Source organism: Erpetoichthys calabaricus, chromosome 11 (assembly GCF_900747795.2).
Source record: "Erpetoichthys calabaricus chromosome 11, fErpCal1.3, whole genome shotgun sequence".
NCBI classification, from domain to species: Eukaryota; Metazoa; Chordata; class Cladistia; order Polypteriformes; family Polypteridae; genus Erpetoichthys; species Erpetoichthys calabaricus.
Genome location: NC_041404.2, coordinates 88292351 through 88316293, shown reverse-complemented (window position 1 = coordinate 88316293; position 23943 = coordinate 88292351). Strand labels below are relative to the sequence as shown.

The 23943-nt window shown below is 40.0% G+C and overlaps 1 protein-coding gene across 1 annotated transcript; it reads left to right on the top strand.

Moving 5' to 3' along the window:
* The first annotated feature begins 1129 nt into the window (after positions 1-1129).
* Positions 1130-22585, top strand: LOC114660697 (putative zinc finger protein 286B). Its single transcript, XM_028813567.2, has 2 exons — positions 1130-1846; positions 21672-22585. Exons 1-2 carry the CDS (start codon positions 1378-1380, stop codon positions 22580-22582), a joined length of 1380 nt encoding a protein of 459 aa, XP_028669400.2. The 5' UTR covers positions 1130-1377; the 3' UTR covers positions 22583-22585.
* Positions 22586-23943: the final 1358 nt, after the last annotated feature.

Genomic DNA, 23943 nt, shown 5'->3' with positions numbered 1-23943 from the left:
GTCAGCAACACTCAAGCTGCTGCTTTGGAAATTGGGAAATCATATATTGTCCACTGGGCTTCTCTAAAGTCCTCAGTGACCACAGTCCAGCACAGCAACCATTTATAGCAAAAATACCCTGTAACTCGACAGATGGTGTGCAAATGCTGAGATACTGAAAGAGACCAGCTAACAATGGCAGATTTAGAAAGTGTAGTATTGCAAGAAATATTCAATTTTACATAATCACAGAAACAATCCTAGAACTTCCAGGTCTCAACAAAAAACTGAATCTGGCTGTCAGCTATAAGATGACACCCAATCAGCAAAATGAAAAGCCAGATGTTTTACCACCTGCCAGAAACTCTAAGAGAAAATGTTGAGTATATAAATGATATTTGCATAAATATTCATTTTTTGCAGTACTGTACATATTGTAATGGTACTGACAAGTTACATCAGCCAGGGATGAGTCACCTAAGTATGAGCTGGCATTACATCACCAGCGGTAGGGGCACCTATGCAAATGGTAAGCCTGTAAAGTCGCATGCTTTTTCCAACTAGTGCAACAAAAGGCGAGCAGTCCTTTTAAGGATAGCAAGTCAGTTCAAAGCCATGTAAAGAGCTGAGAATTCATCCACTACGGCGCTTTATGCTGACGCTTCAGTATAATGAGAGATATAGAGATAGGTAACACTATAGTGAGGTAGTTCATACTGATTTACTGACCAGCAGAATATGTTTCAATATTGGACGATTCATTATATGGACTTTGCGCATTTTTCTTAAGTATAAAATAGGTTTTCTCCAAGCAGCATGGTTTCCCCTGCATTCCAAAAAGTGTACAGATTAGGTTAACTGGAGACTCCCTTGGTGGGTATGCATGATGTGGAAGTGTGAATGTATTCTGCGATAAACTGGCATATTATGTACTATGATTCTTGCCTCACCCGGTGATGAGCTGCAGCTCAAGGTTCAATCGGATCACACAAATTCACAAGGTGAACGAATGATGTAACAAAATAAACCTCTCCGTCAAATAAACATCATAACCCCCACTGCAGCAGATGGCAGTAGTACAGTGCTGGCGCCGAATCGTGGGTATTATTGGCCGAATCTGCCAATAGAAAGAAGACGAAGATCACGTTAACCAATAGGCGTAGGGCGGAAGGCGGAAGCCGTCGGCTTGTGGGCTATGCGTAACCATGATGGCTAACTTCTTTCGTTGGTTGATTTAGCAAGCCTCATAGAACATAGCATCTTAGGCAGAGTTGTGTTGTTGTGCATCTACACCTGTGCCTTTTAATACGCTGAAATACACACACACTGTCTAGGGTTGATGTTTTGAAAGTAACTCAAAAGTGGTCAAGCCGCCTGTGTCTGAAGAAGCCACGGAAGATGGACACTGGAGTGTCGACTTCGTTCCTCACCGCTGAGCTGGCAACTGCAGTGGAGCAGGCAGTGAAAACAGCGGTGCAGGCTGTCATGTGCGAGTTGACAAAAGCGGTTGGAGCTACCCTTGACAACTTGCGTATGGAAGTGGCAGAGAAAGAACGAGAAAACCAAAGCCTGCGGCTTCGTCTGGACATATCGGATAGCAAACTGAAGGCCGTGCGGGAGTGCCTTAATCTCGGCGGAGATAGCAGCGGACTACCACAAACCAGTCAGTCGGACTCCACAAGGACAGAGAAACAAACTCATTCAGCGGGTCAGGATAAGACCGCGGGGCCGCCTGCACAACGTCAGGTGACGGCCAGACCGGTCCGGCCATCCAGCGATTCCGTGTTGCCGGTCCTGTGCAGCACCCAGCAGGAACCACCAGCGCAACACTCGAAGGTGGACAGCACTTGGAAACAAACTGGAAGCGGTAAACCAGTTCGACTTTGCTTTTTGCCGATCGCAGTAAAACAGTGTTAAAGCATATTATTCTGTGATGGTCCTACTTTGACAAGAACTGAATTTCATCCAGTTTGTAACTGCCATCGAAAGCCCTGGTTTGTTTAGTGGTTGAATGTTGTAATAAATGAAAGTTTAAAGTCTTTTGTTAAGAATTACAAAGCATGGCCATTCAATAGCACGTAGAGCTCGTTTTGGCCAAATGAAGTTATCGCACGAACTAGAAGTACGATATTCGCACAATGTCGTAAAATGTATACACTGGTTTGTGTCATTAATCTCTATTGACAATGAGACAAGTATTCCATATTTAGATTAAATGTTAGATTTGACCGGTCAAGTTCTGGTATATCAGAAAATGTACTGTGAAATTTGGATGAGCTTTACATCTGCAGCATGGTTCGGGACGATCCACGATGTTTTATTGACGCTTTAGAATTAAATCTTGTTAGGCCACGTTTTACATGATTTGCAACAGACTACTGTACTTCTCTAATAAGACCAGGAGTCAAGCATTGAATTTGACCTTTACCTCATTGTATCAGCCACACTAACCCCAACATGCCCCTTCTGTTTATATCCATAGGAGTTCATGTGACTCGTCCAGAAGTTAATGTTTGCGAAATTATTTTTTGTAACATGTATTTTAAAATTGAAGAACATTGTGTTTTTTTTCTTTTTTTGAATACACAGCATGCAGTGTAATAAGAGTGAAAATGTATTTGTTAACTAGCACAATTATAACAAGTAGAATACAAAATGATATATAATGAGAATGGAGATTAAGACATTTTCTTGATTCACTTAAACCAAAAGAAAAGGGCATCATAAACTGCTAATATAGAGAACTATTTATATAAAATTTGAATAAAATACATAAACAGCTATAAATATAAAATAATATTGTACATAATTTATATTGTATATGCTGTTTGTATATTTTTTTTATAACTTTTCTATGAATGTTGAAGTTCCTGTTACAGTCCTTAGCTTTTGAGATATTCAAGTTAGAAAAAGTGTTTGTCAGTTATGATTAATATTTGGGTAAGTTGGGGTTACTATTGAAGATTCAGCAACATAAATCTTAAATGGCTACCCCTTTTGCCATGAGAAGAGTGTCTGGCGATTATAGTTTCAGATTTTGTCTTGTCACAGTCATTATCTATAGAGGTATTTAAATTAGACAAAGGCTGTGAAGGCCCTTATGTCTTTGTGAGGAATAGGAATTGTGAGAGTTGTTGCTGATGTAGCAACACAAATCTTAAACAACTGGCAACCGTGTCTGTAGATTAGTCACCCCATTTTTATGTTGCCACACTTCTAATTTGAATATCTGAACAAATTGTAATAGTTTCTATGTCCGCTATACTGAACACAGAGAAAATAGTCATGTTGAAGTCAGTATTGCTGATACAGCAATGTACAGTAAATGTTAAATGACTGACATCTTCTCCTGTTAGAGGAGTATCTGTAGATTACAATCCACTTTGCTGGTCTTATGTTGCCAAATAGATTTGGAGTAGTTTAAATAAAAAAAAAAGCCTTTGCTGGCAATTTTTCCTTAAGAGAGTAGGTATGTTGGGGTTACTGTTGCAGCACCATAAATCTTTACTGGTATGACAGTTTTTCCCATTAGAGGACAGTACCTAGATTATAAGCCACACTGATTTTATGATACCAGAATTCTTATTTTATGAAAATCTAAATTAGAAATGTCTCTTTTTCAGCTATGATAAAGATAAAAACTAGTTGTGCACGGGTTGTAGGACTACTCAATTACAACAAAAATTAAAATGCAATTATTTTGGTAGAATTTTGCGATCATGATTATTTAAAAAGCATTTTTCATTGACTTTGGAAGTATCATGTGTTTATTGAAAAAAAAAAAAGACTTTTTAACAGTATAATTCCTTGAACTCTAAACATAATTCACCTAAGAAACCAAAAAATGTAAAAAATTTGATAAATATATATACTATACATTTAAATAAATATAATAGTAAATAAGATCAACATAAGTAAGATCAACTGTGATGTAGGGCACTTCCACAGCCTACTGAAAACGCCACTAAACATGTATTTAATATATATAAATATAAAATTTGTTCATAACAAAATGAGATCGAATGTTTTAGTGCACTACCCCAAACTACTGAAAATTTCTAAACATATATTCACCATTTTCATAACCTATATTCAACAGATTCCACTCCAGTAACTCAGTCATTACAAGTAGCTCACATATAAATTACATATTATTATAATGTGTGAGAGAGATGATAATAGAGTAGATAATGTTTGCTAATTACTTATTATTGTTGTTTAAATCACATATTGCACACAATTAAGTCATCACATATTAGATAAAATCAGGAAGAAGGAATCCTACTGACTTATAGCTAAGTGGAGTCTATGCCCATAACACTGAAGCCTTGTCCATCCATTGACGTCAGCCCCCAGCTTTATATTTAAGACATTGCCTGTAGTGATACAGACAGTTAGGCTCCCTTTTAATCTCAATGAAGCCATCACTTCACTCAGTCCATGTCAATGTTTTGCCCCATGTTTTCTTCTTTAAAAAAAAAAAAAAACTGGAGATACTTTGCCTTCAAATTGAATTCTTTGGTAAGACTGATGTAAGACTACAAGGTATGGTTTAACCATACATCTGTTGTGGTGGCAAAGTATTTGACTGCAGACACATCCATGACAACTTTCTCACAGCACTTATTATACAGGACAGGCAATGCAACTTTAGTGAAATGGTATTGCAATGGCATCACAACACTTTTGCAAAATGTTTGAGTTTCTTGAATTTCTGATTGCTAACAGTGCTGATTAGGCATATATGTCTTTAAATGGGAAGAATGGTGGCATCTGTTATTTCTTTATGTATTTAAGAGGTGAATGGGCAGGCACTGGTGGTAGCCTTATAAAATCTGCTTTTTAATTGACGAGTGTTTTGGAAGAAGTCGTGGAGATTTTTGTTCCTTTATTTGGTCATAGACCACTTTCTTTAATCATCTGAAATTCAATCACAAATTCATTGTGTTGCCATGTGATGCAGACATCTACTTGTAACAAATCTTGCGCAGTTCGTGTTGTTGGTTTCAAGGAGTCTGAAGAGGAATAAAGTGTTCCCAAACAGATGAATTGGTTTTACTTTTCTTGGTGAACAAGAGCTTCTTTTCTATAATTTTGGCTTGAGCTGAACTAAACATGCCACAGCCTTGTGGGAAATAAGTTTGGGCTTTTAGGGAGGGGTGAAGGTGTGTGCTGGATTTGTAACACAAGACAAAATTGGAGTGTTATTGCAAAATGAAATGAGGCACAATATTAATTTTAAGCCAAAAATCATAATAAAAATTGTAATTCAATTAAATGCCTAGCCCTAATGGGTAGTCAAATAAATGGCTAACCATTGGGATCACATTATTCACATACTGAAATTCCCATCCAGATATAAGGATATTAGACATTTTCAATGTCTATGAAAAACAAAAGGCAGATTTGGCAGTATGTTGAAACGGAATGCTACAGCATTGTTATCTGCAATGGTAAACTTCCCTTCCACAATTCGACAAGTATAGTGTTCAATCATATGAGTCTAAAGTGTTCTGCAAAAATGCCTGAGTCGACAGACGAGCATCTACTAGCACACCTCAAAAATGTGATTCAGCCCGAGTAGAAAAAAATATCAAGACAGTTCGCAAACATGACACAAAGGACATGCTGCCCACTCAGCATTGTTGAACGGAAGGGGTTTAGAGAGCTACTACATTAACTTGAGCCAAGCCAGAGTATAGTGTTCTCTCCTGAAAAGCCACAACTAGAAGGGTAGAATGGTGGTTTAAAGAATTAGCAATAGCAATTAAAGATGGGCTCTAATCAAAAAAGTATATGTCAATTACAGCAGTCCTTTGGACTGCATTAACAATTGAGTCTTTCATGACAATCATCTGTTATTACATAGAAGAAGACTGGAAATTAAAATGTATCATCTTGCAAAAGCATGAACTGGAAGAACAACACAGTGGCGAAGAGCTGATTATGTCTTAATAGCCATTGATGCGAGTAATAAGATTTCAGCAAATATGTTGTCTATGCCGTGTTTTGCTTATATACTTCACCTTGCACTTAATGATGGATTTAAGGCTACTAATATGAATAAACTGATGGGAGCCTGCAGCAGATTAGCATGCCACTTTCATCATATAAGCATTGCTAATATTGGACTGAAAGACAATGTTTATTTATATGCAGAAGCAGCAATGGGCAGTTTGTGCTGTGCTCTCTGACAGGAATATGACCAAATTAACAGAGACCAGAACACAGGATCTAGTTGATGATGACTGGTTAACTCATGAAGAAATGCTACGCACACTTAAAGGTGCTACCACAGCTTTGTGCAGTGAGTCCAGTGTCTGCACATCCATGGTCTATCCTGTGACCAGCACACTCATAAATAGGCATCTCACATTTAAAGATGGAGAATCTGCCAAAGTATTGTGAGTTTAAAAACACAGTGACAGAATCACTTTGCATGCAGATGACATCTCACTCTGAGAGAGCAGTATGACTTGTGCTGTTGATACCAGACACAAACATCTGTGCTTCATTGTTTCAGTGGTAAAACAATGTGTAAAGGAAAATCTTAAAGAAAAATTCCAAATGCTGTCTGAACAAAAAGACTACACAGCTGAAAGCAAAACACTCGCTCGTGCCCTGGAACTGGCAAAAAAAAAAAAAAGGTGATTACTGAAAATGCAGTCATGGTCTTTTTGGGAATGATTATGGTGCTGAAGGTGCAATGGCATGGGATGTGTTTGAGCTTTTCTCGGTGAAGCTCTACATTCCATTCCACCAAACAAAGAACCGCTTTTGTAGTGGAATAACAATACAAGTAGATTTTTTAACTTAATTGCTTGGACCAGTACTGTCTCTGTGTAACTGCAACATCAGTGCCCTCTGAAAAAGTATTTTCCAACTGTTAACAACCTCAAAAGTAAACTTTCCCCTGAACATGTGAACAGGCCGATTTTCTTAAATAAAAATATGTGATATTGTTTGTCATTGCCAAGCAGTGTGTTGAATATTGATTAGCAAATGCAATTAAGAATTTCACTGTACTCTGTACACATTGCCAAAATAACAATATAAACATAAAAGAAATGTAAAAAGAAACTAAAAGTATCTCATGTTTATTGAATCTTTTAGAGTGACTGTTAAATATCTTAGTTTGGCCTGTGCTGTGCATGTTGCAGTGTGCCATGTTTGCCAGTACATGTGAGTAGTGTTCAGATCTCACTTGCAGTTTAAAACTAGAGTTTAGCTTGTGTAAGACATACAAAAATAAAAATGGCCTGAGGCAATGTATCCCTTTAGATTGTCCATTTAAACATAAGTTAATTTAGATAGATAGATTATTAATCCCCAAGGGGAAATTCACATACTCCAGCAGCAGCATACTGATAAAAACAATATTAATTAAAGAGTGATAAAAACACAGATTAAGTTAAAATGGCAAGGTGGAGAGTGCGAGGCAGGTATAACAGTCAATAACATTGTATAATGTTAACGTTTACCCCCCATGGAATTGAAGAGTCGCAAAGTGTGGGGGAGGAACGATCTCCTCAGTCTGTCAGTGGAGCAGGACAGTGACAGCAGTCTGTCACTGAAGCTGCTCCTCAGGCTGGAGATGATACTGTTTAGTGTATGCAGTGGATTCTCCATGATTGACAGGAGCCTGCTCGGTGCCCGTCGCTACGCCACAGATGTCAAACTGTCCAGCTCCGTGCCTACAATAGAGCCTGCCTTCCTCACCAGTTTGTCCAGGCCTGAGGCGTCCCTCTTCTTTATGCTGCCTCCCCAGCACACCACCGCGTAGAAGAGGGCGCACGCCACAACCATCTGATAGAACATCTGCAGCATCTTATTGCAGATGTTGAAGGATGCCAGCCTTCTAAGGAAGTATAGTTGGCTCTGTCCTCTCTTGCACAGAGCATCAGTATTGGCAGTCCAGTCCAGTTTATCATCCAGCTGCACTCCCAGGTATTTATAGGTCTGTACCCTCTGCACACAGTCACCTCTGATGATCACTGGGTCCGTGAGGGGCCTGGACCTCCTAAAATCCACCACCAGCTCCTTGGTTTTGCGGATGTTCAGTTGTAGGTGGTTTGAGTCGCACTATTTAACAAAGTCCTTGATTAGGTTCCTATACTCCTCCTCCTGCCCACTCCTGATGCAGCCCACGATAGCAGTGTCGTCAGTGAACTTTTGCACGTGGTAGGACTCCAAATTGTATTGGAAGTCCGATGTATATAGGCTGAACAGGACCGGAGAAAGCACAATTTAATGGTGTATTTCAGATGTGGGAGTGTGTCAAGATTGCAAGTAAATTTGGCAGGTATGCTCGAATTGGGCCAGGCATAATTGCTTTCCATCAAAATGTGGAACATGTTCTTTTTCAAATCATTGATGGAGTTCAACAATATACAGTTAAGTGTAAAAGAATGCACACCCCATGTATTTTTAATGTATGTGTACATATCAAGATTAAAAAGTATCTTTAGATAAAGTTGTTCATAGTTATTTTTAATTATATCATTTGAATTTGCAATTATTTATTCAATGAAAAATGAACAGAAATGCCATTTTAATCTGTGGAAAAGAAAGTACACCATTTTCAATAGTTGGTATTACCCCCTTTGTCAGAAACAGTCACAATTATGCCTTCCTAATAACTGTCTACCAGTCTCTGACATTGAATGGGAGAATGTTTTCCCCACTCCTACGTGCAGAACTATTTTACCTATATGATGTATTTGTGGGATGTTTTGTGTGCTCTGCCTATTTCAACTTCCCCCCACACCCCCACAATATCTTGCTGAAATTCAGATATGGGCTTTGACATGGCCATTCCACAGCCCTTTATTTCTTTTTTTTTTTCCAGCCATTCCTTGGTGAATTTACTTGTATGTTTAGGATCATTGTCACTTTTAAGATCCGCTGTCATTTGATCTCCAGTCTTCTGACAACGGTCTCACATCTTCCTCAGGCACCATCTGGTACAATGAAGAATTAGTGGATTCTGTGATGTTGACCTGTCCAGGCCATGTTGTAGCAAAACAACCCTAAACCATAAATAACATTTCCATCACCATGCTTCACAGTTGGTGTCCAGCTCTTCTAGTTAAATGCTGTCTTTGGTTTTCTCCAAACATGTCTTCTGGTGCTGTAGCCAAATAACTGCCTTTGCCTCACCTGTCCAGGGCACATTGTTCCAGAAGACCTGAGGTGTCATGTCTAACAGTATGCATAGAATTAAAACTAAAATATGGCGTACGGACAAAACTAGAAATGTGTGTACACACAAAAAAATTCTTATGCATAAAACTGTGCATAAGCAAAGTTCTATGAAATTTCCCTTTATAAATCCCAAGCAACACAAATTTTAACACACATGCATGTGCCTGCAGCACCACCCCATTTCCTCCCAGAATTTTTCCTATTTCAATATGCAAATCAATATAAATAGCTCCTTCCGTTCAGTGTTTTGTTAAAACACAATGGCAAAAGTACATGCAAAAAAGAATTTCATTGAATGTGAAATGGAGGTCCTACTCAGTGAAGTGGAAGCAAGGAAAAACACTACTTGGTGGCTTAAACAGTGGGATAAGTAACAAAAGGAGGCTGATGGATCGGCACAGCGGAGAAAATTCAGTCTAAAGTTCAAGTTCTGAAAGTCACACAGTGCCTAAAATAAAAGAAAGAAGTGGCCAACAACAACAGTATTTATTTATATAGCATATTTTCATAAAAATGATGTAGCTCAAAGTGCTTTACAGGATGAAGGAAGAGAAAAAAGACAAAATTAAAAATAATTAGGCAATACTAATTAACATAGAATAAAAGTAAGGTCAGATGGCCAGGGAGGGCAGAAAAAAAAAAACAGTAACTACAGACAGCTGGAGTAAAAAAGAAAAACAATCTGCAGGGGTTCCAGGCCAAGAGACCGCCCAGCCACCTCTAGGCATTCTACCTAACATAAATGATCTCAATCAGTCTTCATGGTTTTCAGGCTTCACATGGAAGAATTTGATGATGATGATGGTGATGATGGTCATGTGGACGTCTGGCCTTCAATCCATCAATGTAGAGACAGCATGGTACTTTGATCAAGTTGTGGTGGTGCAGATCACCACCACAGAAAACCGGAAAAAGAACAACAGAGAAAGTAGGGGTTAGTATGGATTTCTGAGCCACCATGAATGATAATGATAATTAAATGCATATGCAGAATATCAGAATTAAACTAAAATGAAGCTATGAGAAAGCCATGTTAAAATAATGAGTTTTAGCAGTTTTTTAAAATGCTCCACCGTATTAGCCTGGAGAATTTCTATAGGTAAGCTATTCCAGATTTTAGATGCATAACAGCAGAAGGCTGCCTCACCACTTCTTTTAATTTTAGCTCTTGGAATTATAAGCAGACACTCATTTGAAGATCTAAGGTTACTATTTGGAGTGTAAGGTGAAAGGCATTCTGAAATATTCTGAAATACAGGATGGAGCGAGATTATTTAAGGCTTTGTAAACCATAAGCAGTATTTTAAAGTTAATTCTAAATGGCACGGTTAACCAATGTAGTGACATCAGAACTGGAGAGATATGCTCGAATTTTCTTTTCCTAGTTAAGATTCTGGCAGCTGCATTCTGCACTACTTGCAATCGATTGATGTCTTTTTAGGGTAGTCCTGAGAGGTGTGTGTTACAGTAATCTAGCTGACTGAAAACAAAAGCGTGAACTAATTTCTCAGCATCTTGCAATGTTATAAGAGGTCTGACTTTTGGTATATTTCTTAAGTGAAAAAAATGCAGTCCTAATAATCTGATTTATATGTGATTTTAAAGTTTAGGTCGGAGTCAATAATTACCCCTAAATTCTTTACCTCTGTCTTGATTTTTAATCCTAATGGATCAAGTTTATTTCTAATACCCTCATTATATCCATTTTTTCCAATCACTTAAATTTATGTTTTCTCCTTATTTAGTTTGAGAAAATTACTACTCATCCATTCAGAAACACAAGTAAGACATTGTGTCAGTGAACTAAGAGAGCCGGGGTCATCAGGCGCTATTGATAAATACAGTTGTGTGTCATCAGCATAGCTACGGTAGCTCAAGTTATGCCTTGAAATAATCTGACCTAATGGAAGCATATAGATCGAAAAGAGCAGTGGACCCAGGATAGATCCTTGTGGACACCATATAGAATATCATTTGTCTTTGAAGTATAATTACCACAACTAACAAAGAATTTAAGACACTGCCAGAGAGGCCCACCCATTGACTAAGGCGATTTATAAGAATATTGTGATCAATGGTATCAAATGCAGCACTCGGATCTAAGAGGATGAGAACAGATACCCGGCCTCTGTCTGTATTTACCTGCAAGTCCTTTACCACTTTAACGAGTGCAGTTTCTGTACTGTGATTTGTTCTGAAACCCAACCGAAACTTATCAAGAATAGCATGTTTATGTGGTCATTGTGTAATAACTGCCTTTTCTAGTATTTTATTTAAAAAAGACAGGTTAGAAATAAGTCTAAAATTTTCAAAAGCAGAGGAGTCAAGATTATTTTTCTTAAGCAGGGGTTAACTACAGCAGTCTTAAGACAGCCTGGGAAGACCCCAGTATCTAATGATGAATTTAACTATGTCAAGAATATTATCAATTAGCACGCCAAATGCTTCTTTTCAGAAACTTGTTGGTATTGGGTCAAGGATGCAGGTGGAGGGTCTCAGTTGAGAAATTATTTAATATAAATCAGGTAAATCTATCCTGGTGAAAGAATTTAATGTTTAAAATGGAGTACCAGGGTTTAAGAGGATCAGTATTGGGGAGATGTACTATATTATTTCTAATGTCATTAATTTTGTGATTAAAAAATATAGCAAAAGCCTCGCAAGTTTCACTCAAAGTTTTTTGGAGGCATTCCATTGAGTGACCTGGGTTTAGCAGACTATCAATTGTAGAGAATTAACCTCTGGGATTACTAGCATTATTTATAATTGTATAGAAATAGTACCGCCTCTCAAGACGGACTATGTTATTGTATTCTGTTATTTTAGCCTTCTATATCTCATAGTGGATAATCAGTTTTTCTCCGTTTACACTCAGCTCTCCAGGCATGTTTTCTTTAGATCAGCCACTCTTTGGGTCTTCCATGGTGTAACAGTGCTGCAGGATTTTTTAACTGTCTTTTCTTAAAATGTTTGTAAACTTCGAATCTGCACAGAACACGTTAACTTCTGTGTAGACAACACTGTACCTTTAAAATCTGTACGCTGCTTCCCTAACAACAAACCATGGGTCACCAAGGACATTAAAGCTCTTCTGAATGAAAAGAAGAGAGCATTTAGGTTTGGTGACAAAGACGCAGTGAAGAGGGTACAGAAACAGTTGTCTGTTAAAATAAAAGAGGGGAGGGACAGCTATAGGATAAAACTGGAACAAAAGGTGCAGCAGAACAACACCAGAGAGGTCTGGAAAGGCATGAGGGCAATTACTAGTTTTAATTCAAGCTGCCAGAGGACTGAGGGTGACAGAGAAAAGGCAAATGCATTTAACCAGTTTTTTAGTGGGTTTGACAGCATGCCTCAGTCCAACCTGCCCTGCAGCTCCACCTCTGTGGCTGACAATGTATCCCTGGACACCACCATCAATACCTCACCTGCTAACTTTTCCCTCTCCCACCACTTATTACAGGGGAAAGAGTGCGGTGAATCATTACCTCCTACCCCATCCTTACCAGCTGAACCCTACTCAGCCCCTTGTTCTATCCACAACACGGACACAACCAGACCATCCACCACCTTTACAGAAGACCAAGTCATGAGAGAATTACGCAGGCTTTGTTCTGACAAGGCAGCAGGCCCTGATGGCATCAGCCCAAGGGTGCTTAAAGTCTGCGCCTCACAACTCTGTGGTGTACTACTTAGGATTTTCAACTTAAGCCTAAGTGTTAAAAAAGTGCCAGTGCTATGGAAAACATCTTGTCTGGTTCCTGTTCCAAAGAAGGAACATCCTAGTGTCCCTTCTGACTACAGGCCAGTGGCGCTCACCGCACACATCATGAAAGTCTTTGAGAGACTAGTCCTGGAAATACTTCGCCCTCAGGTTAAGTCAGCACTGGACCCTCTCCAGTTTGCCTACCAGGCGAGGATTGGAGTCGAAGATGCAATCATCTACCTGCTGCACCGTGCCTATAGTCACCTAGACAAGCCAGGAGGAACTCTCAGGATTATGTTCTTCGATTTCTCATGTGCCTTTAACACCATCCAGCCAGCCAGACTGGGGATTAAGCTATCGGAAATGCATGTGGATGCTCCCTTAGTTTCGTGGATCATGGACTATCTGACGGGAAGGCCACAGTTTGTGCAGCTACAGGGCTCTGTGTCTGATACCGTGCTGTGTGGCACTGGTGCTCCACAAGGGACAGTTCTGTCACCATTCCTCTTCACCCTGTACACTACAGATTTTAGTTGCAACACCGAGAGCTGCCATCTGCAGAAATTCTCTGATGACTCTGCAATAGTTGGTAGTATCAGACATGGAGAAGAGACGGAATACAGGAAGGTAGTGGACAATTTTGTTGACTGGTGTGAGCTGAATCAACTGCAGATCAGTACCAGTAAAACTAAAGAACTGGTAGTTGATTTAAGAAGATCGCGATCTCCAGCCACTCCCCTGTCTGTTAAGGGTATGGAGGTGGAGATAGTTGAGGAGTACAAGTACCTATGGGTGCATATGAGCAATAAGCTAGACTGGTCCAGGAACTCTCTGGCCATATACAAGAAGGGTCAAAGTAGGCTGTATTTCCTACGCAAGCTCAGATCTTTCAGTGTCAGCAGCACTGTGTTACAGATGTTCTATGACAGTGTGGTTGTCAGTGACTTTTTCTTCGCTGTGGCATGCTGGGGGAGCAGCATGAAAGTGTTAGACATCAGGAGACTAAACAAACTAATTCAAAAAGGCTTCCTCTGTGGTAGGAGAGAAACTGGACAGCTTGGAAACTGTGGCAGAACAGAGAATGTTGTCTAGGCTTTGGTCTATTATTGAAAATGCTAATCACCCACTTCATAGTGTTGTGGTTGGACAGAGGAGCGTTTTCAGCAGTAGACTGACTATCATCAAGTGCTCCACTAAACGTCACAGAAAATCCTTCCTCCCCACAGCCATCAGATTCTATAACTCCTTTGCCGGTCACTCACCCATACTTTAAGCCATTACCTTTTTTCTTTATTGGATACCCAGGTACATTTTTCAAGTACTTGAAATATGCAACATACTATCTGTTCTTGTGCAATAAATTGTCTCCTCTTCACATGAGAACAACCTTATTTGTTCTCAGAATGTGCAATATTAACTTAAGGTGCAACACTCTGCACTCTAGTTTGATACTTACATTTATCATACTCTATTTATATTTACATGATTACTTTATACTTGCTCTTAGTGTAACATGTCCCTTGTCTGTTGTTAAGTTGTAACATTATTAATCCCGAAGGAAATTAATTAAGGATTCTGATTCTGATTCTAGGAAGCATTTTTTAACAATATGCTTCTCGTTAATTTTTTCTATCATTATTTCTATATTATGTCAGTGTGATTGAGGAGGTCTTCGAAGTACTCCCCCCACCGACCCACAACGTCCCAAGTCGAGGTCAGCAGTGCACCATCCCCACCATATACAGTGTTGACACTGCACTGCTTCCCCCTCCTGAGTCGCCGGATGGTGGACCAGAATCTCCTCGAAGCCGTCCAAAAGTCATTCTCCATGGCCTCCCCAAACTCCTCCCACGCCCAAGTTTTTGCCTCAGCAACCACCAAAGCCGCATTCCACTTGGCCTGCCGGTACCTATCAGCTGCCTCCAGAGTCCCACAGGATAAAAAAGTCCTGTAGGACTCCTTCTTCAGCTTGACGGCATCCCTCACCGCCGGTGTCCACCAACAGGTTCGGGGATTGCCGCCACGACAGGCACCGACCACCTTACGGCCACAGCTCTGGTCAGCTCCATTCAGACTCAATGTCCCCCACCTCCCTCGGGATGTGGTCGAAGTTCTGCCGGAGGTGGGAGTTGAAGCTACTTCTGACAGGGGCCTACCAGGCCTGAACGGCATCCTACCCCACCATCAAAGCCTGCTCACCACCAGGCGGTGATCAGTTGACAGCTCCGCCCCTCTCTTCACCCGAGTGTCCAAGACATGTGGCCACAGGTCCGACGACACGACCACAGAGTCGATCATCGAACTGAAGCCTAGGGTGTCCTGGTGCCAAGTGCACATATGAACACCCCTATGCTTGAACATGGTGTTCGTTATGGACAATCCATGACGAGCACAGAAGTCCAATAACAAAACACCGCTCAGGTTCAGATCGGGGGGGGGGGCATTCCTCCCAGTCACGCCCTCCCAGGTCTCACTGTCATTGCCCACGTGAGCATTGAAGTCTCCCAGCAGAACGAGGGAGTCTCCAGAAGGTATGCCCTCTAGCACCCCCTCCAGAGACTCCAAAAAGCTGAGTGTGAAGCAGCTGGGATGGAAATCAGCACCTCCAAATCAGAGACCATGGTCCTCAGCCGAAAAAGGGTGGAATGCCCTCTCAGGGTTAGGAGAGAGATCCAGCCCCAAGTGGAGGAGTTCAAGTATCTCGGGATCTTGTTCACGAGTGAGGGAAGAATAGAGCGGGAGATCGACAGGCAGATCAGTGCGGCATCCGCAGTGATGCGGGCTCTGCATCGGTCTGTCGTGGTGAAAAAGGAGCTGTGCTGCAAGGCAAAGCTCTCAATTTACCAGTCGATCTACGTTCCTACCCTCACCTATGGTCATGAGCTATGGGTAGTGACCGAAAGAACAAGATCGCGAATACAAGCGGCTGAAATGAGTTTCCTCCGTAGGGTGTCTGGGCTTTCCCTTAAAGATAGGGTGAGAAGCTCAGTCACCCGGGAGGGGCTCAGAGTAGAGCCGCTGCTCCTCCACATTGAGAGGAGTCAAATGAGGTGGCTCGGGCATCTGATCAGGATGCCTCCAGGACGCCTCCCTGGTGAGGTGTTCCAGGCACGTCTAACCAGGAGGAGGCCCCGGGGAAGACCCAGGACATGCTGGAGAGACTACGTCTCTCGGCTGGCCTGGGAACGCCTTGGGATTCTCCTGGAAGTGCTAGAAGAAGTGGCTGGGGAGAGGGAATTCTGGGCATCTTTGCTCAAGCTGCTGCCCCCCGCGACCCAATCTCGGATAAGCGGAAGAGGATGGATGGATGGATATTTCTATATTAAATAGTAAGGGAAAATGGTCTTATAAACCAATATCAACGATCTGCCTCACATCAACTTTTAGCCCAATAGTAATTATTAAATCCAACGTGTGCCCTGCTTTGTGTGTTGGTTGACTAACATGCTGGCTCAAATCAAAAGAATCCAGGAGGTTCATGAATTCATTTGCTTTCGGGTCACAATGATTATCGATATGAAAATTAAAGCCAGCTACTATTTGGAATGTGTCATAGTTCATAACTGTAATTGACACCAAGTCTGAGAATTCCTCAAAGACAGACGCATTGTATTTAGGAGATCTATACATGGACAATACTAGAGACTGAGAAACTCCTTGAATAACAATGGAAAGATACTCAAAGGACTTGAATGTGCCAAAGTCGACATCTTTACACTTTAACCGGCTTGAGTAAATATTTGCTAAACCACCCCCTTTCTTATCTTTCGATCTGCATGAGTAAAGCTAGAATTCGGAACTGCCGATTCGATTAAAACTGCTGCACCATCAGAGCTAAGCCATGTTTTCACTTAATACAATAAAATTGATTTTCCTATCACTAATAAGATCGTTGATGGAAAACATCTTATTGGTTAATGCTCTAACATTTAATAAAGCCATATTTAAGGTCTTGGAAGAGCAGAACTGAATCGTAGGAGTGCTGCGGGTATTCAAGATGGAAATTAAGTTATTCATATTTGCGCCACTTTGTGCATACTTTTTATTTAAACTATAGTCTGTTTTTGTAGTTGTAATAAATAGCTCATCTAGAGGTGAAATGATATTTAAATTATTTGCATTTATGCCCCACTGTCTCGATTTTAAACCTGCATTGAGGTTAGTTTAAATTAGAGTATTGATGCAGTGCACTTTTGAGGAAGATTTCACTACAGAATTATCATGTCCTAGCAAGGCATTACAGAAAGAGTTAGGAGCATAATAATACTGAGTCAAGAAAGATGAGTTACAGTGCATCCGGAAAGTATTCACAGCGCATCACTTTTTCCACATTTTGTTATGTTACAGCCTTATTCCAAAATGGATTAAATTCATTTTTTTCCTCAGAATTCTACACACAACACCCCATAATGACAAAGTGAAAAAAGTTTACTTGAGGTTTTTGCAAATTTATTAAAAATAAAAAAACTGAGGAATAAAATGAATTGAATCCATTTTGGAATAAGGCTGTAACATAACAAAATGTGGAAAAAGTGATGCGCTGTGAATACTTTCCGGATGCACTGTACCTTAGATTTTCGGAGAGGACCCGGGTGCCGAATCTATTAGGATGCAGACCATCCCGCTTGAAGAAACATGGCCTCTCCCAGAAGAGGTCCCAGTTGTCCATGAACCTAATAATTTGTCCCTCGCAGAAGCCTTTTGACCAGATGTTTAATGCCAGCAGATGACTGTAGTACTCATTCAATCTTCTAACCAGAGGTAAGGGACCTGAGATGAAGATTTTTGCAGCCGGGGTCCTCTCTTTCGTGGCTTTAATAAGTGCTTTAATAAGTCCACCTTGAGAATCTCCGAGTGTCGGTATCTCACGTCGTTTACCCAGCATGTTTTACAATGGATCCCACTGCCCTGTTCTTGTGCCTCTTGAAGACTGTTGGTGCTCTTCTCATAACATCTCGAACACGAACACCAGGAAAACAAGAAACAAAAGATTTCTGTTTAGGGCAAGAAATGTTTAGATCTCGTACGATTGAATCTCCAATCACAAATACATCACCCAGGGTTGAAGGCAAAGTGGGGTAGCGGAGAGGGTCGAACCAGTTCTGGGTAGAGATGCTTGCCTGGGCCGATGGAGGTGATCTAGCCTTAAACCCCCACCTGCATAGCTGAAACAGTCCAAGTTCCTCATCATTGACGTCGTTGCTCCTATGACGAGGCGCGGGGGTAAAACTCACATGGCGAGTCAATGTTACTGAAACACGATTTGCTGTGACGATTTCAGATATCAGGGCGGATTCTTTCCTTAGACAAGCCTTCCATTCCCTCAGGTGCCTCCATGTGAACTGGAGTTTCTGGATCTGGTTATCGAGGGCATGGAGTTCTTCAACAACATGCTTCATCTTACCATCGGCCATTGTCTGCTTCTGCTTCATGTTCTAGGAAAGAGAGAGAGAGAAATTTAGAGAAACAGTTCAACCAGATATCAAAGTTGACATGAAAATGCAAGCCTCAGCCCACTGACTGAGTATCACATATGGCAGTGTATTAGGGCCACAAAGAAGGAAAAAAATTGGGACACAGCAAAGAAAAAAGGTCTATGTCAAGGCTAAAGTCGAAATGTCAACTTTTATCTTGTTGTTCATTTTATCCTTAAAGTAGAATGTTGAAAAATTCATCTTGGAATCAATGTTTAATTTACAAGAGTTTGTCAAATTCCATCATACATAAAGTATCATGTTAAATGCTTTGTATTGTAAGTGTTCCCAGACCCAGTCGTTAATCGCTATGTGCCTAAAATGGGCTTTCTCTTATGCCAACAGGAATGTGCAAGCAGTGATCACCACACAGTATACATCACATTCATGATTTTACAGCTCTGTGGACATTTAAAAATACTAAGATGTATACCTGAAATATTTTTCATGAAGAAATGCATTAAAGCATGTATTAAACGTGGAGGCAAGGTAGTTCTGCTGTATCATTCTCAGCAAGAATCAAGCGCAAGTCAGGAACAATCCCAGTTCATTGCAGGATGAATATCAGTACACACATACCCTAGCAGCGTCAATTTAGCATCACCAAATCCCCCATCCTGCCTGCTTTTAAAAGGAAACTGAAGCGCGCCAAGGAAACCCACCAGCAAAACATTCAAGCTCCTGGCAGATAACGCCCGGGATGTGACCAGCTCATTGCGAGGCAGCGGCGCTGCACCATATAATGCACCATTTTATTGTTACAGATTGATTACAATCAAGTGCCTTAAATTTGTTAACGATATGCAATTAATTTCAGTGTATTTGATAAAGCCCACATCATGGATGCGAATCTAAAAAAGAAAGGAAAACCGCACAGAAACAGTAGCACTGCTTTGATGCTGGTTGCTGCCCTTTACAAAAATGAGCAGAAAAGTGCATCCGCATGGTCTGAGGCTGCCGTGAAAATGTGTGTAGCATTACGCTAAGTGTAGTTTTTAGACATTGCGAACTAAGCATAGACATGTGTGTATGTTACATTTTTGTGCACATGCACCATTTATAGATGAGGCCCATGGTTTTTTCCTAGGTGTTCATAGGCTAACTTTAGTCGTACCCTGATGTTCTTTCTGGACAGCAAAGGTTTCCTCTTTGAAAACCTCCCATGCAGATCTGATTTGTTCAGCAACTTTCTGATGGTAAACTTATGCAGTTTGACATTGACATTGACAGTGGCAGCTGCCTATAGGTCTCATGGTTAAATTCTGGGGGTCTTCAGAGACTTTCAACATCTTGCATTCTGCTTTCAGACAGAACTTGCTGAGGCAACCTGGTCAGATCAAGTTAACAGATGTTTAAAATCTTCTCTCTTATAGACAATCTTCTGAACAGAGGAATGGTTAATCCCTTTCCAGAATCACATGTTTAATAGTCTTTCTGAAGCCTCAGAGAGCTGTTTTGACTTGGGCATGATGATAACACTGACCTCAACAACAAAGAACAAACCCAAATAAGTGTCTCATGTTTAATTAAGACAGCTTCCTACAAGATACTCGCTAATGATTTTCTAATCTAGTCTAATCTGGCACCTGAGGTGGTCCATCTGATTCAAGTTTTACGTATTTGGGGTAGTAATAATGTAACACCAAAGCTGACAGCCACAGCCGCACCCAACATCAAGCATTAAAGTGCTCTTGCTAAGCATTTATTCCTTACGATTTTCTGACCTTTCTCCTAACATATGACACCTCACTTTCCACACCAAATGTGATGCTGTCTCTTGTTTTCTGTCCAGGCCAACTCCCTTTCTTGACTTCAGCATCCATACTAAGCGTCAGTGGTGCTATTCATGTGACTGGTCAATTGTTTCTGCTGCACCCTCCATTTCCATAAACTGCAGAGCAGTTTGCTTAAAGTGCTCATTTGCATAAAGTGCAGAACAGTCAGTGAGTGTTAGTATACCCTACAGTTTGTAGCCCAGAATATTTATAAATCATGTCAAAAATTTGGGTCGAGACATAATCTACAATTTTTCCTTGATTGTGCAAATTTTGGCAGAGATTGGTCCAACAGTGTGTATTTTTAAACTGGACATACAGTACATGTACAGTATACATACACACAGATTTTGAGCTTTATATATTAGAAGAGTTACTAGCTAACTGGCTATCACCATTATTAGTATTTGAAAGCCTTCTCCAGATGTAAAATATCTCCTAAACCAATAAAGATATTTTAATAATTTAAAATGGGTTTTTCTCAGCATCATTCAGCATAAACTGGGAATTATTTTCACTTGACAAATGAGATCAATTATATTATTTTGGGCGGCACGGTGGCGCAGTGGGTAGCACTGCTACCTTGCAGTTGGGAGACCTGGGGACCCGGGTTCGCTTCCTGGGCCCTCCTTGCGTGGAGTTTGCATGTTCTCCCTGTGTCTGCGTAGGTTTCCTCCGGGCGCTCTGGTTTCCTCCCACAGTCCAAAGACATGCAGGTTAGGTGGATTGGCCCTGGTGTGTGGGTGTGTTTGTTTGTGTCCTGCGGTGGGTTGGCACCCTGCCCAGGATTGGTTCCTGCCTTGTGCCCTGTGTTTGCTGGGATTGGCTCCAGCAGACCCCCGTGACCCTGTGTTCGGAATCAGCGGGTTGGAAAATGGATGGATGGATATATTATTTTGTTTTATAGTCCTTTAAAAACTGATGACCAGATACTGATTTTCACTAAAGTATCACTAACTTATCATTAAGTAAATAACACTTTTAAGTAGTAATATTAAATTATAATTATATTCATCACATGTTCTGTATTTATATCAGTGCTCTTCAGGAAAACAGGATGTAAAAAAAAAAAGACATGGTTTACACAAATCTGCTAATTTGTGTTTTATTCAATTGTGAGGGGGTGGGGATCACTATATTAAGTGTTCATTTCTGCAAAACCAACACATCTTAAATTATTTTTCTATAATATTTACACATCAAAAACAAACTCTTTTCCTCAACTCAGACTTACCCAGCTTTTTTTAATTTTTTTTAAATAACCAACATGAAATAGATAAGGAACAAGTAGTGTTAATAACCTTTACAGAATGCTACATAATGGGTAATTATGGATTTAGATCCATACGTGAAACAAGAGTGCAAATTAAAACAGCCCAGATGCTAACATTCACACCTGAGACTGTAAGATTACATTCTTCAGACGGTATTCAAATGGGGGGAAAAAAATATGAAGTTCTTGTTCTGGAGTGCAGCTTTTGGTTTTCAAGGTTTGTAAAGGTTGTATATAAACGTGTGTTTCTTTCTCTGCAGTCTTTGAAGAGAAGGAGGTTTATCCTGATGCAAGTACAGAATCAAGAGTAGAAGACACTCCTGATGCAGAACACATTCACCTTGCTAAAGATACTTCGGAAATGGAATCTGTTCTGATTAAAGAGGAGGATTCCGATTTAGAGTCTGTTCATGTAATAGAGGATGTCCTTCAGATGGAGTCCGTGATTATTAAAGATGAAGTTTCTCACATGAACAGTGTACCTCATGTAGAAGTTGCTTTTCAACAGGAAACTGTTACCATTATGGAAGATGCTCCTCAGTCTATATCCAGTAATAATGACAACCATTCTACAGTGCTGGGAAGTATTCCTAGCTCAACAAAGTGTGGTAAATGTGAGAAGAGCTTTGGCAAAGAAGCAGAGCAAGCACCCCAGGCTCCATATTTATGTACACAGTGTGCCATTGAATTTGGAGATCTGAAAAACCAAACCAGACAAAAGCACCAAACAACAGTAAAGAGGAAATCCTACTATTGCTGTGAGTGTGGTCACAGCTTTAATCAGCTAACTTGTCTCCGGAAACACCAACAGATACATGCTGGAAAGAGTCCTTATACATGCACTGAATGTGAGAAAAGTTTCAGTCAGTTAGTGTATCTGAACCAGCATCAGCGTGTTCACACTGGTGAGACCCCATTTTGCTGCATTGAATGTGGAAGGAGTTTCAGCCAGTTGGGAAATCTTATGCAGCATTTACGTATTCACACTGGAGAGAAGCCCTTTCGTTGCACCGACTGTGGAAAGAGTTTCAGACACATAGATGGCTTGAAGAAGCACCGTCGCATTCACACAGGAGAGAAACCATACCAATGTACAGAGTGTGGCCAGGACTTCAGGCATTTAAACAGTTTTAAACGACACTGGCGAACTCACACTGAAAATAGCTTGTGAATGTGAATGACAAAAGAAGGGACTGTTTTCACCTTGTGTGTAGGAATAACTGTGTTTTATTTGTTTGCAAGATCTCATTCGTCATGCTTCTTTGTCTTCAGCAACACCTTTTCTTCTTTTGTTTGCTCTGAATCTCAAATCATTTTAAATGATCTATTTATTAATATTTTGCCTTAGATGGACCATCTAACTATATTAATATAGTTTTCTATAGTTTAACACAGACCATTATCATTCTTGACTGGTCAGTCAAAATTACCCTAGCTATTTTTTCAAGCTTGGAGTAATGACCAAAGAAAATGAAACTGGGTGCAATATGCAGAAAGAAGAATTTTAGGGATTACACTACATGATATCATGAGGAGCCCAGAGAACAACTGCTGTTCCTGAGGGCTGAAGTAGTATGAGGTTATTCCAATATCTGTCGAGCACAATCTTTGGTACCTTCAGGTGAAGTAACCATGCACAGCCTACTAGGAGTACACCCAGGACATGCTGAAGTGATTATATTTTATATGTTCGCATGGAAGTACTTTTGTGTGTTACATGCCTCCCTGTCTTGTCTTTTCTCCACCACAAGCCTTACCAGGACTAAGCTAAGAAATCTGGAAGGCTTAAAGATGTACCTGAAATGTTCTACAACTCGTCATGAATTTTTGTCTGAGGTTTAGCATTTTCAGGCAATGAGGTTCCACTCACAGAACACTTAATGTAAAATTCTTGATGTTACTACATATTTAGTTTTATATATATATATATATATATATATATATATATATATATATATATATATATATATATATATATATACATTCTTATAAATTCAGATGATTTTGTTTAAAAATATTTAAATTTCGCTTCATCGTGTTCATAACATTGTTTTGCATTCTTGGTACCGTCAATTGCATTATCTTTAGGATGAATGATTTTTGCAATTTAAAAAAAAACAAAAACTTTTTCTCTCTCTGATTGGTGGAAACAGACACTAAACCAGTTTCCTTGAAGGAGTTTTGGATATAAAGGATGTTCAGGATCAGAAGGAAGTGCAGAGCGTGAGTAGCACATGTAGGCTGTTAGCCAAAGAAAATTTAAATACTTGCTAGATTTATTTTTGTTTTGCATATTATGGTTGCATTTGGATGCATTAACAAAACCTGCATAAATCATCTGAAGTGATTTGTGTACAGAAAATATTGTGAGCTTTATTATAATATCACAGTATGACTATAGCAATTGTCTTCTGTAGTTTATAAAGTAGAAATAATGTAATTATAGATTTTACTTCTTTCAAATACATTAAAGCGATGTTCTTTTTTGAGAACTGGTGACTTTATGCTGACTCATTTTAGAGTTTTGGATAG

Bases quoted from the DNA above. Each gene is read 5' to 3' on its own strand.
- LOC114660697 (XM_028813567.2), top strand. From the start codon at position 1,378: ATGGACACTGGAGTGTCGACTTCGTTCCTCACCGCTGAGCTGGCAACT. The intron at 1,847-21,671 runs GTAAACCAGTTC...CTTTCTCTGCAG, and splicing joins TTGGAAACAAACTGGAAGCG to TCTTTGAAGAGAAGGAGGTT.